Raw genomic sequence first — 15793 nt, 5'->3', positions numbered from 1 at the left:
GTCACTTAAAAACTTTAGCTTGATAACTGAACTAATTGAAATAGCCTCATTAAGCCCAGGAAATGTTGTTGCATCTAATTTAAGTTGCCATTCTAACTCTCTTTTGAACAAATGTGCATCCGTAAAAATCTTCTATCATCTTTTAAAACCAAATCAACAACTAAGAATTTAAAACAATGATCTGGACTTGTTTTAATGTGCCTATATAAGGCATGTGTAGTTTTATTGATACTTACATCAAGCAGATGCTCAAGAAATTAAGTTGTAAACTCTCTTCCTGTCACACCCACAAAAATAGCAGGACAGAAATCACACAGTTCTAATTATATGACTCTCCTGATTAAGGAATTATAAAAGCCATTAATAAATATGGTATAATTATTAACTTGAACTTGATTTACTTTTTTAATATGTGGGCATGAAGAGCAAAAGCCACAACTTTAAATACCTGCAGCCTTTATACTGGAAAAAAATCCCTTTACTAAAGTTAGCAGGCCTTTCAAGAAGCTGCTTAAAGGAGCTGCCCCTCCTGAAAACAAACAAAAGCTTATCACCTAGATGGGCTAGGAGGGAGCTGTCGATTCTGAAAACACTCTAGTTTCTAGGCATACATTCTTTCATGGTCTTACTATCAACTGTATAACTAATGACACAAGTTCTACAAAATTTCCTCTTTACAATTCCAGTCATCATATCATCATTTTATATTAACTCTACAGAGACGGAATGAGATAAAATAAGTTTATAAAAACACTTGTGTTCTTTTAACACATATCACACATCTGTGCCCAGTCAGACTTTTGCAGTACACAAATATCAGCAAATAAATAACTGAAGAGTTGGAAGATGCACTTAATAAGCAGTGAGTGGGAAGTCACTTAAACCAGATGACATTCCAGAAGCGATAGACATAGATGGGGAAGATGTTACGAAAGACACACTGATAGATCTTATGAATACCGTGACTAAAATTTGGAAGTCCCTCCCCTTCATTGAAGCAAGAGGTGATCTTAGCTATCCCAAAGCTGGATAAAACCAATGATTGGTTAGTTTTTGTAGATAAGTATTTGTTTTAAATCAAGATTTTAATATTTTTATGTCAATAATTGCTTTACAGCTTACTACATTTTCCCAGATATGATAAATGTGGAGTAGTGTGGTTTAATATGGGGTACACAAACGTTTGGCAATGTAATGGAAATGCTATTAGTGACCCAGCATGCTGGTAAAGGTAAACCATGAATGAGGATAGTCAGTCTGGATGCTGAGAAACTGTTTGACAGAGTGAAATGGCAGTACTTGTTCAGGGTACTAAGGAAGTTTGGGACAGATAGAATTGGTAACACTGATGTAAAACACATATCATGGATCAAATGATAGAATACAAGCCTATTTACAATATGGGTCCCCATTTACTAAAAGATTCTTGGGACTTTTTAGGGTGACTTAAGAATGACTTATGGCAAGACAATTTAATCTTTTTGACAACTGATATTGTGAACTTGTTTGCAGTTTTACCTAATGATGAAGAACTAGAACTACTTCAAGTTATTATTCAGTACCTAAGGAAGTCTGCACTTATTCAGCAATTGGTTTGTAGGAACTTATACATAAAAGTGGAGCTTTTGATTCATCCCAGGAACACTGCTTGGTTAAGTGACTAACCCAAAGTCATACTGCAGGAAAATGGAGGATGATGGACTCGAACCCTGGAGTACAGGAAATAAGCCTAAACTTTGGTGCAAAATGCCAGACTAAACTGCATCTAACCAACTTGGTATGAGCCAACCAACCTGCTGAGATTGTATTCTGAAGAAGTCGTGAGGTGAATGCCGAGAAAAGCGCTCAATAAAATGTCTTAGTGGACCTACCAGAGTGTTTCCTTGCTTCTACAACTTTCTTGATGTTACTGTGTTTTGAATTTCGAACTATTTCAAGTTATTATTTGGTTCTGGTTTCATTAACGGTAACAGTAACGGTTATTTTGTTTGCTTCAAAAACGTATGATCCTGGACGTTTGTATACCATAGCTATATAATAATTGCAGAGCACTTGAAAGTCAGGCTAATTCAATTAATATAAGATGGCTACTAGCAACGTAAAGTAGAATGTGCTAACACCATAAAGACAACTGAAGAACTGAAATTAGGCTGTGAAGATGATTTTGACTTTGCGTATCAGCCAGTCATTCAGCAGAACACACCAAAATTCCTTGAATTTGTTGTACCTCAAGGATCAGAAGGTATCAAAGCCTCAAGCCAAGGCAATGAAATCCAAGAAATAGACAGTTTGAAACTAAAAACTGTTTTAAAGTAGTGCCTGCACTAGAGTAAAGAATATTGGCATAAAAATATACCACATAAAGTGTTTTGGGGGTATAAACTGTCTTTGAGCACTGCAGTGGATTGAAACAGGACACTTGTATTGGTAAAATACATTTTAATGTTCTAAAGACTGCCATTTAGTCTGAAATGCTTTCACTTATTCTAAGATGCATAGCAGATTGTTTTCTGGGATGGCCGTTAGTCATTTTGAATTTGAGGCCACACCTCTTCTAATTGAAGCTATAAAAGCAATACAGTGCTTTGGGGCTAAGTGTATTCTGGTGGGAAATGTTTTTTTTTTTTTGTGTGTACAGTTATAACTTTCTTAAAATGTTCAACAATGTATTGCTTGCATAACTATTTATTTTTAGCTTACACTTTAGAATTGTAAAGCCCTCCTTTTCCAAAGCTTATGTTATAATTCATAGTAAAGTGCACCAGCCTTACAGTGTTATCCTCTGTAATAATTTCTCTTAAATACATATTACCCCTATGTGACAGCTTATTATGTGATTTGGTTGGTTGTATTACAGTTCTCACTACTTGCCTTTCATCTAAAAGAGCTTACACTGTAAATGTATCTAAATTAGCATTGGCTAGTTCTTTCCTTACATTTAAGAATTTACATTGCAAATGTATTTGAATTAGCATTGGCTAGTTGGCTGTAAAGATTTGTGTCAGCAGCGTGCCTCATGAAGTCTACTGCTAAACTTGCATTTAAAGACTTACACTGTAAATGTATCTGAATTAGCATTGGCTAGTTCCTTCCTTGCATTTAAGAGTTTACACTTCCAAAGTATTTGAATTAGCATTGGCTAGGTAGCTGAATAGGTTTGTAATACCAGTGTACCTCATAAAATCTATCACTAAGCTGGCAATCTGAGTATTTCTGCTTTTCTAGAAGAGTACATAGGTCCTTAAGCATCTGGTACCCTGGCATCATAATATTTATTTCCCTTGAAGAACTCAGAAGCGCTGCTAGACTGCTATTATAGTTTAGGTGATTTGAATGTTTACTACCTATCTTCCAGAATAATCACAGAAGCTTACTGTGAGTGGAACTAAACTGCTTTGAATTTGTACGTATATGTATATAGTCTGTTGAAATGCTAAACTATCTTATGTAACTTGCATTATAGCTTGTCACTGTTAGTTTCTTATGTAGTTAATAGTTTGGGAACTTACCTGCCTAGCCTCCTCCCTACCTATAACACATGTACTGCTTTTCAATCTACCCAGCCTACTTACCACTTCGTAACTCCTTAGCTCCTTTTACTAACCCCTCTAATACTGTGGAAACCCATCTGTGCAGTACTTGTATATTTTGATCTGCTCAACTATCCTACCATTACTTCTGTAGCATACCCTGGTACCGATGCATGTCACCAGATCACCTTCCATCCCCTCAAATTATCACTTTTATCCTGGTGTCAATCTCTGCAATAGTACCCTGTACTCTCTAATCACCCCACCTACAAGTTTCCACTTATTCTAGCATTTCTGCTCTGTCTTACAGCTTTCCACCACTCACTTGTAGCTTACCAACTTGAATTCTTCCTACTACTCCTCAACCTTCCCTATTTCTCTGTTGCACATATTACCTTGATAACTAACCCTATGTACTCCACCCTCTCTTCACTACTACTTCCTGTAAACCTCACCTAATCTGATCCAGCTCCTATTAACTAACACCTCTTACCGCTTACCATACTATACCCCCACTCATTTGTCCATACTCACTAACCCCATTCCCCCATTCAAAGTAAACCCACATAACTTCCCTCATCCACACTCCCAACACACTCCCATTTCATACCTTAACCCTTAACATGTTCTTCCCTCTCTGCTCATTCTTTCTTATTTAATCCTATCTAACCTCACCTCCTATCACACTTAGCTAAAGCTACATCCCTACCTCTTCTCAACAAACTACAAATACCAATTACCACTACTTGTCTCCCATATAGGTTCATAGGTTCATAAGTAGGTACTAGGCTATTGGCCCTGGGGCCTATACAAGCCCAGCCAAAATGTACCCTGGCTTTTGCCACCCAAGAAAAATATTTTCCTGTGCCACTGTCAAGCAGAGTCATAGAGGTGATCCCCGGGGTGAATTTCCTATTTCCCATCCAATCATCAAGATTTTTCTTGAAGAGTGCTAATGAGGAGCTTTGTTTGATATAGATAGGTAGTTTATTCCAGAGTATGAGAAGTCTCTGGGACAGGAATCTATCCCTCCAACATGTTCTGTTTATAGTGGTGACAAGGTTTAGGTCCCTAGAGCATGTAGCTTGGAGGGATTGGGATTTCTTTAATTGGAGCATGTCCAACAGCTCTGGGTTTGACATAGCTTTTTATGTTAGGCAGAGATCACCTCTGAGTAGGCAATATATGACGGAGTAAAGCTGGAGTTTTTTGAGACAGCCTGCTAAGGGCATCTGTTTGAGGCTGGTAATCCTCTTTGTGAGGTATCTCTTTGGCCTTTCCAGTTGTTGTAGATGTCTCGTGAGGTACATACCAAAAGGGGCATTGTACTCTATAATGGGTCTAATGAGTGATGAGTAGAGGGGAACAATGACCTCTTTTTTTCTGGATGAGAAACCTTTTGTGATGAGGTGTGTCACATAGAAGGATTTCCTGACTACTGTGGCAATGTGATTATCAAAGGAAAGACTACTGTCCACCTGTGTCCCAAGGTCTCTTATCACACTTTCAGTGTTAAGTATTCTACCACCTATGTTGTAGTTCATGGGTACAGAGTTTTTACCAAGGGGGATGACAATGCACTTTCTGGCATTGAGCTTGAGGCCATGACTTTGACACCAGGCATCTATCTCAGTGAGGCCCTTTTGTAGGATGTCCACATCATTAGGAGTATCAATTGTGGCTCCTAGTTTGCAGTCATCTGTGAACTTCATTAGCCAAAGACCTTCTGTGTTAGCCTGTACTTCAGAGATGTAGATACCAAACAGGAGAGGACCCAGGACTGAACCCTGTGGTACTCCACTTGTCACTGGTCTGAAGTCAGATTTGGAGTCTGCTACTTTCACAGTGTGGGTTCTGTCAGTGAGCCAGTTGCCAACCCATCTTGTGACATAGGAATTTATACCTAGTTTAGTGAGTTTATCTATAATTCCAGAGTGGGGGATGGTGTTGAAAACCTTGGCAAGATCTAGATAGGCTGTGTGAACCACCTTAGCCTTGTCTACAGCTTTGGTGACTGCTTGAAAGAAGTCTATCAGGTTTAGAAGACATGATCTGCCTTTTACAGACCTGAACTGGGTGGGGTCCAGAGTTTGGAGATTACCAATGTCTTTGTTTATAAGTTCCATGATGATACGTTCCATGACCTTCCAGACCAGGCTCATCAGGCTAATGGGGCGGTAGTTCCCGGGGTCCATGGTGGCTCTCCCTTTGTGGAGTGGGATAACTGTTGTTGTGCGCCATTCAGCAGGCACGAAGCCTGAGGTGAGGTTATGATTGAACATGGTACTTAGGTGGGGTGCCAGTTCATTCTGTAGTTTGTGTAGAATGCAACCTGGGATGTTGACTGGTCCCATGGATGCTGTGTTCTTGGCTTTGGGGAGTGTGTTTTTTATCTGTGCAGCCATGATTACAGCAACTTTGAATTCTTCTGGTATAGAGTTGGGCTCTGTAGGGCATAAGAAGGGGGTAAAGTTAGCACTGAACCTATCTGCCAGGATGTTGGCAATATCAGTTGGGTCTGTATATTTAGTGCCATTGTGCTGTAACTCAGAGCAGATCTGATTGTTGCCATTGAGATTCTTGGCATACCTATAGAATGCTTTGTGGGTGTCTTTAGAATCAGTGGCAATTTTGTTTTCATAACTAGCTTTGGAGGATTTTATCAGGGATTACAGCTTCTTACTGAGACTGTCCAGACAGCTCCTCCACTCATGGGATTTTACTCACTTTTGCAACAGTTTCTTCCTTCTGTTGTACAGTTTGTTTATGGCAGGGGACCACCAGATTGGCTTCCTTTTTTTGGAGGATAGCATCTTGGTTCTGTTTGGGATAGCACGATCCATGCACTCATGTAAGTGGTTATAAAGTGCAATTGTGTAGGATTCCGTAGTTGTAACTGTATTGTCCATCTGCATGGGTGTCATGAAGTTCACCACTTCTGTCTTAAGAGCATGAAGTTGGCTTTGGAGAAATTGTTTACTGTGGTTTCCTTAATTGGGGGTGGGGGCAGGATGCGGATATCTAGGGTAATTAGATTATGGCCGGATCGGACCAATGAGGCATTGATTTCAGGTGTGGAACACTGGTCACTCATGTTGGTAATGACTAGATCTAGGATATTGTTTCCCCTGGTGGGCATGTGGATATGTTGATCCAGGGCATTAGAGTTTATGAATTCCAGAAAGAGTTGAGCAAAGGAGTTGGTACATGAGTAGTTTTCCAAGTTAATGGTGGGGTAGTTGAAATCGCCTATTATTAGGGTGTTTGGTTGAACCATAATATTTTCCAGTACATCAAGAAAAAAGGAGTAGGAATCCTGGGGCATGGTGGGTGATCTGTAGTAAGCTACAATTTGGATTGCAGTTTTGCCCAGAGTTAGTTGCACTTGGATAACCTCGGCTGCATTATGCTGAGCAACTAGCCTGGAGGTGTGGATATCCTTAATGAATATGAACACACCTCTGCCTTTGGTGTTCTGGTCCAGGTTACATGGCCAAAAAGTGCGGTATGAGTTATAGCCTGCTGGTGCAGGGGTGCTCTCTGGAGCCTTGAACCAGGTCTCAGTCACTGCACAGATATCGATGTTCTCCATTTTAAGGAGTGCCTCGAGTGAGTGCATTTTGAGATTTAGACTTCTTAGCATTGAGTAGCATCACCCTCAGTTTTTGCTTGCCTGTTCCAGTTATGGTGGTGAATTTGTCATTTCACCTGCACTCTTCTCTTGCACTGAATACACACTCCCAAGATCAAATTCCTTCCAGCTATCTCTCCACAGAACAAAATTAAACAAAAATATTCCCACCCTACACAATTTTATCTTTTCTCCTCCACCCTCCCAGCATCCTTCAACTCACAGGTAATATCTACCACAGCCCTGGCCCACACTTTAACTCATCTCATCCTACCACTGCTACACACACACTTCCACGGGCATCTAATTCTAGTATCAAACAACCTCTCCTTCTACTCTATAAACATACACAGCATCCTTAACAAGAAATCTGAATTCCACTCTTGAATAGCTCAAAACTCCTGCAACATAATCACTCTCTCAAAAACATGGCTTAAACCTCATAACACTGACAGTAAATTTCTCCCCTCTGGATACAACATCCTACATATTGATGGAACTCATAAAAAAGGAGGGGTTGTTGCCATCATGTACTCAGACCTCCTAACCTTTTTCACCTCATACCACCCCACACCTCTCTTTTCACTCTGCTGAACTCATTATCGGTAACTGTAAACTCAACAACCATAAAACCATAACTATAGCTAGCACCTACATACCCCCAGGAAAAAAACAAACCCATACTAGAGCAAATTCTTCACTGGATGTCTGACAATATACCTAATGAAACTATAATATAAGGTGATGTCAACATCAACTGGCTTCCCCTCATGTGTGACACTTCTACTTACAGCATCCACCTATATGGTTACACACAATTTATGCCCTCTCCCACTTTTCTTCATAAACCCACTAAGACCTACTCTATCCTTGACTGGAGTATGGTCTCCCATCCTAATCTCTATCATCACCCTGAATCCCTTCCAGACTCAATCAGTGCCCACTCCTAAGATACTCCCCACACATCTCTTGTCCTCACAAACTTAAGGAATGTCGAAAACTAACAAACTTTAACCCAAATACCTTCAATAATTATCTCTCTGCAACTGACTGGTCCTGCCTTCCATCCTTCCCTCTTAATGAAGCTGTTCTTCAACTCAACTCCATCTTTCTAAATACACTAACACGCTTACCCCTATAAGAACAGTCAGAGTCAAATCACACTGTTCTCCTTGGCTCACTAACTGTACCTGGTCTCTCATCCATAAAAGAGATTCTGCCTGGAAACTCTGGATTAAGATTAAACTGGATTAAGATTAAATCGCTCACATACCTCTAAAAATATAAAGAAGTCCAAAGCCTAATCAAAAACAGATTGACACTGATAAAAAGAACTTCTATCACACACCCCTATCTATTAACCCAAGAAACCCTGAAAAATTCTGGAATACTATTAACCAAATTCTCCACCCTGATAATCCCTCAATTCTGAACCCCTGTCCTAACAACACACCCCAAAAAACTGACTGCACCCATCTTCAATTCATACTTTATTGATACTATCAGCAAACATGGGCAAATGACAAATCCTACCAACTCCTCACTACCCACCACCAATTTATACAAAACAGCCTATTCTCATTAAAACCCATCCCAACCAGTAGTATCAAAAGGCTACTTCTCAAACTCAAACCATGCTCCCCCTCAGCTGATAACTCACCACTTCTGTTCCTAAAGGCAGCAGCTAATTCCATTGCATACCCAGTCTCCGGCATCATAAACCGCTCAATCACAGAATCCGCCATCCCAACTCTTTGGAAAAAATTCCATATCATACCAATACACAAAGGGTGAAATTCAGTAGATTGGCCCATTGCCATACTCTCTCCACTCTCTAAAATGCTTAAACACTGTGTTCATAAACAAAGCATGGCTTATCTCACTCAAGAAAACCTGATCACCCCTACCCAGCATGGTTTCCGCCCCCACAACAGCACCTCTACTGCACTAATTTCCTTTAGAATCTCCATCACCCTTGCCAGAGACAATAATAACTAGTGTCCTGCCTCTTTTTAGATTTCTGCAAAGCCTTTTACACTATCTCTCACTCCATCCTCCTGAACAAATGGTCTCAACTTAATCTCTCCCATCCAGTTATCTCCTGGTTTAACAGCTATCACAGAGATAGACAGCAATCTGTCAAATAGGTATCTGTTCTATTCCCCATCTCCCCATCAAAATGGGCATCCCACAAGGCCCAGTTCTAGGCCCCATTCTCTTTAACACTAACCAGCTTCACTCTTCCTGTCCTCAGTCATCCCACAGAGTACACAGATGACTCCTCAATCATCTCCACTACTGACAACCCCTCTGACCTGCTCACCCTGAGACAAACATTTTTCAGCCTCTCTGAAGAATGGCTTTCTGACAACCAACTCATACGCAACCCTAAAAAGACTAAACTTCTTTTCTTCCTTCCTAAATCCCTCTATCATATTAAATCCTCCTTCACCATCTTTTCCTTTAACAACAACACTATAACAGCTGATATCCAAACCACACTCCTTGGAACACTCATAGATGACCAACTTAAATTTGACCTCTATGTACATCAGTGTATCAAGAAAACCCACCAAAAGCTTGGCCTTCTGTACAGAAATAAAATATTTCTCACACCTAACTCCAGAATTTCACTAGCCCAAGCTTACCTTCTCTCTCACCTATTCTATGGCTCACAAATCTTAACTAACCCACAGTCCTCTCTACTCTTCAAACTCAGAACTACTTACAACAAAGTATCAAGGTTTCAGCTAATCTGCCCTTAAAAATCACACCACTGTCATCCTCTCAACACTCTCAACTGGCTTGAGTTTCCCAATTATTTCTGAAACTTCTCATCATTCATTCTATCCTGAAGAAGGCCTCCATCTGCCCTAACCTGCCCTGTCTTGTCTCCCTCTACAACCCACCTTGATCCCTCAGAAGCTCTATCAATGTATCTTACAGATTCACAAGCCTAGAAAATCTATTGGACAAAATCTCTATAGCTACCTTTGTGCTTTATCATAGAACAAGCTCCCTCTGACCCTCAGAAACATTGCCCATGTCCATGAATTCAAGAGAACTCTTAAACATTACGTAAACAGCAGCTGGTCTTGTCTGTGCAATCACCCCACCCAAACCCTTCCTTCCCTCCCACATTACTTTCTTTCCTCTCCTTACTCTCCTTTCATTCTTTCCTTCCCCTCTTTACCTCTCATACAATAACCACCTAGCAAATTAATTAACAGTCACCTACTTCTAATAATTCTCTTCACTTCCTAACTTATGGTAACATGGTGCCTATATGAAAACAAGGATCCACCTTCAGGAAGAACAGACTTTAATGCAGCAAAGCTTTTGGTTAAACAACCTTCCTCAGTGCTAAAACAGTACATATCACATTACAATACATTTAAATAGGATCCAAAAGGTAATATGTGACCACAGCCAACAAATCACACTATACCAACAATTAAAACTTTTCTAAAACATCATCAAAGGTGTACATTACAAATGTTGCTGTTGCATTTTAACAAGCACAGGTTTGATACTGACTACATTGTTTAAACCAGGTTCTAAATATGCATGGAACCTGAAAATCCACTCATATTCTTTATTCTCTAAAAAAATATTAAAATCACCACCTCTAGGTCCCTTTTGTAGACTATCTATCACTCTGTATTTAAAGCTATGATCACACCGTTATGCATGATGTGCTTAAACAGTGCATTATTCTCATTATTTCTGACTTATGCTCTGTTGTGCACTCTTTTAATTTCCTTGTGGTCTTTCCTCTCTAAAATGAATCACATTTTTCACATGTAGCAAGATAGACCACATTAACACTATTACAGGTAGCAACACAGTTAAATTTAAACTACTTATTGAACACTCGGTGGACACATTTGTCACTGTTGTGCTTAATAATGTTGTCACAGCAACTACAGTACATACACCCATATGTACCAGGTTTATCGCCCAACCTTACTTTTGTTATGTCCTTAAAGTCTTTATAGCATAACCTGCTCTTTAAACTCATAAGATTTCTATATGAAAAAGGCTCTAGCCTCTAGTATAGTGTGTAGTTCAGGTGCTGCCATGAGTATAGGCCAATTCTTATGTATCATTTTCTTTATTTGTTCTGTTTTTAAACTATAGGTAGTGACATATCTAATTTTGTCATTCTTTTCATTTGCATCAGTTGTGGCTACTTCCCCTTCTTTAAAAATCGGTTTCATAGCATTACTTCTACTTTGTTTCATATCATTTGCTATTTTTAATACCTCCACATGACTATAGTGACTACTCACAAACTCACCTACCATCTCATCCATTTGCTCACTAAACTGTATATCATCTGTATTCAGCCTACTAACTGCACATTTGTGCTTTGACGATTCCTTGAATAATATGGGGGGGCATGCAAGCTTTGCCTATGTACATATCTATTCACGTGTACATTTTTCTTATGTATACTTGTCTCTGTTTTATCCATTTTCTTTTCTAAATGCACATCTAAAAAAACTATTTCACTATAAGAGTGGCTCATCTGAAATTCAAGGAATTCAGTGGTGTTATTTAAATAAACAACACAGTCCAGTAACTCTTCAGCTGTGCCATTCCACACTAAAAAAAACAATCTACAAATCTTAAATACAGCTCTGCTTTCTGACATAATACATTCTCATTATTAAAAACATACTTTTTCTCCCATTGATGAAGAACTATATTCGCGTAGGCCACGGGTGTTCCCGTGGCCACACCAGACAACTGTAGAAATGGATCATTATCAAATATTAAAAAAATTTTAGTTAAAACAATTTCTAATAAAGCACAAATATTTTGCACTCTTGCTGTGGCCATTTCGACCTCACTAGTAAGAAATTCACATACAGCCTCAACACCGAAAACTGTATATAGGACAGATAGGTCATTTAAAAATATATTAGAAATGGGTAGCAAGTTAGATAAAGATAATTCCAACAGAATAGTAGGAAATTTTAAGTGTCCAATGTGTACATATTGCCCCATGTTCTAGAAACTAAGGACAGGTTAAATTTGAATAGTAGGGACATATTTATTAGGGGCCATTTTAACTGTCAAACCAAAAATGTGATCTACATGGCAAAGGGTTATAAATGACCAGTATATTATATTGGGAAGACATGTAGGCATTTTAAAGAGAGAATCTGTAAACATATATTAGATATTAAGAAGAAAAAGTATACTAATACTTTAAGTAGGCATATACAGTCGCACAATGATCATATTTTTGGATTTCTAGTATTACAGCAAATAGAAAAAGACATGCAGGGTAGAGTGTTAGATGTATATCAAGATATGTGTAAGCTTAAATGGCAATTGCAGTTAAACACAACCAAATACCCGGGCATAAATGAAAATGTTAGTATTACTCGTGTGCTTAAACGTAAGAACATTTTAGGTTAATATTTTAAGCCAATGTCTCAATTGAGTTAGATTTTAGTATTTAAGAATGTTGTTTCATTTATTTTTAATAATACGTTTTAATTGTTAATTAATTAATTGATAGTTGATTTTAATTGCAATTTAACTGTATTTAAGGGCTGGATTGGTGTTGAATAAATTGCTCTGAGGAAGTCCCTACACTGGGGGATGAAAGCGCTTAACCTCCTTTATTGAACTGGAATAAAGTTTTGTTGTCTTCGAGTAGTCCATTATGCTGATGGTTATATTTCTACTTCTTCTTTGTCTTATAATGAATGCAAAGACAAAGGTAGACATGACACGGATTGGCTTTATATGATATATGCAAAGTTATGAGCATGGTGGAAATCAGACCTATATACTAAGAGCAAAACTATGGGCAGATGAGGGGATGGTATCATATACTATATGCAAAGATATGGGCAGGTATGGTAAAGAATGTATCACATACTAAACACAAAAGTATGGGCATACATGGTGAGGATCGGTATCATAGAATACACAAAGTTATGGACTGACATGATGGGGATTGGTATCATATAGAATATACAAATTTATGGACTGACATGGTGGGGGATCGGTATCATATGGAATATATAGAGTTATGGACTGACATGGTGGGGAGCAGTATCATATAGAATATACAAAGTTATGGACTGACATGGTGTGGATCGGTATCATATACTGAATTCAAAGTTTTGGGCAGACATGGGTGGGATTGGTATCATATTCTAAATATAAAGATATGGGCAAACATGGAAGGGGTTGTTGTTATATACTATAGGCAAAATTATGGGCAGACATGGGTGGGATTGGTATCAGATGCTAAATATAAAGATATGGGCAAACATGGTAGAGATTGTTGTTATATACTATACACCTCTTCTCCACGTCTTACTGGTTACTGTTTGTCTAATAAATTCGTTTTTTATCTGAGGAATATACGTTTTTATTGTGTTACGATACATACAGAGGAGGAGACCCTTTATGGTACATGCTAGCGGAGGTGTTTATGTTATATACTATAGGCAAAGTTATGGGCAGACCTGATAGGGATTGTTATTATATACTACAGGCAAAGATATGGGCAGACATGATAGTGATTGTTATTATATACTACAGGCAAAGATATGAGCAGACATGGTAGAGATTGCTATTACATGCTATAGGCAAAGACATTGGCAGACATGGTAGAGAATAATATATATTATATGCAAGGTTATGGGCTGACATGGAGATTGGTAGCCATGGGATGCATGGCTAGGCTAAAAAGGGCCCTTGTAGTCATTAGCCTACTGCACACATATGAGCCTATGAACCTATATACAATAAGCACATTTGTGAGCAGACATAGTAGAAGTCAGTACCATATAATAAATATAAAGTTGTGGGCAGACATGATGGAAATTACTGCCATGCTCTCTATGCAAAGTTATGTGCAGACCTGGTGGGGTTCAGTACCATATACTAAACACACAAAGATATGGACAGGTATGGTAGAGATTATATACTGCACAGAAAGATATAGTCAGGTAGTGACTAATGTTATTTACTATTAATATAGGAAAACATGAGAGACTTTGCAGTATGAATCATCTATCACAACCTAAGTTTGCAGCTTTATGAATGAGCTGGCTATTTGGCAGAATTATGAATGAATTTCTCATGCACATTTTTTTGCAAAAATAAAAGGACAATTTAGCAAATATTTTTATTTCTAGGTCACATGAAGATTGTTTTTGTTCACACAACTGACAGGTTCATCAAATGCACTATTCATATGCTGGTTTCTTGTTTAGCTAGAAATCATTTCATTTAGTGATTATTACATGCAAATTAGAAGAACATGTTTCAAACTGACCTGTCGTGGATGTATAAATAACATATTTTCCTTAGGATCCAAACCATGAAATCGTATTTGGGACTCAACAGCATACTAGGGGAAAATAAATATTTTAAACAAATTATTTCAAATGTAAAGTAGTCACAGCTGAAGTGAACAGCTATGTTGCAGTTAACATATGGTAAATACAGCCAAAATAGTGATACCATGGTAAAAAGAGTTGTCCTTTATTTAGAAAAGAATGTTAAGCAATGTGGAATAAAGTTGTGTGCTTTAAATAAATCAGCATTCTGATCGGATTTAGGGGAACTGATCTTTGGATACTATTCAAACAGTGTTGCAGACAGAGATGCACTTGAATCAGAACTGCCAAAACCACTGTGACAAGTCAGTGATTCTTTTTCCCTCATTTCCGAATGTAGTGCCCCAGTCACTAAGGAAAACAAATAAGAAAAAATAAATAAACTTCAAGAGCTTCCTACAGACATTGAGTAATGTAGCTGTATGTAGCTGTGGCATATAGTATTGCAGAAAGATTCCTGTTGTGGTGACATATCAAAATGGCACTTTGAATTGCAGTTGACATGAAAACAGAAACAGCAAACATTCTCATGTGTGCCTAGGGATATGCATTTGTTAAATGTGACTTTGGTCCGTATTGATTTTGGGCCAAAAACTAACAAGAAGGAATGAATTAATAAAAATACACACCATCAGTGGTTTGCTAGTACTGCACATTGCTAAAAATCTTTAAAAGGGTAATAAATCAATGTCACAGCTCAAAGTCTTTTAGCAAAATGCCCTTTATTTCTCATTTGAAAAAGCAAGGAAAAGACTCACAGTTCAGGAGTAGTTAAGAAATGTAATGAAGTCACTGCTTCTCAGACCTACAATTTTTAGTTAATATAACTGACCACTTGGGCAGTATCAACAATAAATGCCATTCTGATGCAGTCCAAAACTAATAATCTATAACAGAACAGCAGGTTCAAAGGACAGTATATGTAGAATGTATCATAAAATATGCCTTACGTGATCAGAGGGAAATGCTTTGGCCTCCAGTAGAATCTTGCATCGAGTTGAAGTAGGTTTGTAAAATGACAGCTGGAAATATTTAAAAAAAGAAATTTCATAAAATATATTCACTCATTATAGGTTAGCTATAAAAATAAGGAATGCCATTTCATGTTAATCTCTGATAACTAAGTGGAAGTAGGAAACAATATTTCATGTTAGGCCATGTTGTAATAGCTCATGTACAAATCAAAGTATATAATTTAGCTTGAAGTGGTTTGAAGTTTATTTAGAAATGTTGTATATGACACACTGTCAAAATAATTT

The 15793-nt window shown here is 38.1% G+C and overlaps 1 protein-coding gene across 2 annotated transcripts in view; it reads right to left on the bottom strand.

Annotated features, from left to right (window-relative positions):
- The window catches only part of KYNU (kynureninase), a 2242792-nt gene that overhangs the window by 1024234 nt on the left and 1202765 nt on the right, over nt 1–15793 (bottom strand). For both annotated transcript variants that reach the window (XM_044074971.1, XM_044074972.1), the window contains 2 exons: nt 15485–15556; nt 14471–14545 (listed from right to left, as the gene is read on the bottom strand). In XM_044074971.1, the coding sequence (XP_043930906.1) occupies nt 14471–14545; nt 15485–15556 (147 nt within the window). The remainder of the gene's footprint in view (nt 1–14470; nt 14546–15484; nt 15557–15793) is intronic.

The sequence above is a fragment of the Protopterus annectens genome, chromosome 6.part0 (genome assembly GCF_019279795.1).
Source record: "Protopterus annectens isolate FY-2018-M chromosome 6.part0, PAN1.0, whole genome shotgun sequence".
NCBI lineage: Eukaryota > Metazoa > Chordata > Ceratodontiformes > Protopteridae > Protopterus > Protopterus annectens.
The sequence above is the reverse complement of the archived record's forward strand: the minus strand, read 5'-3'. Positions and strand labels throughout refer to the sequence as shown.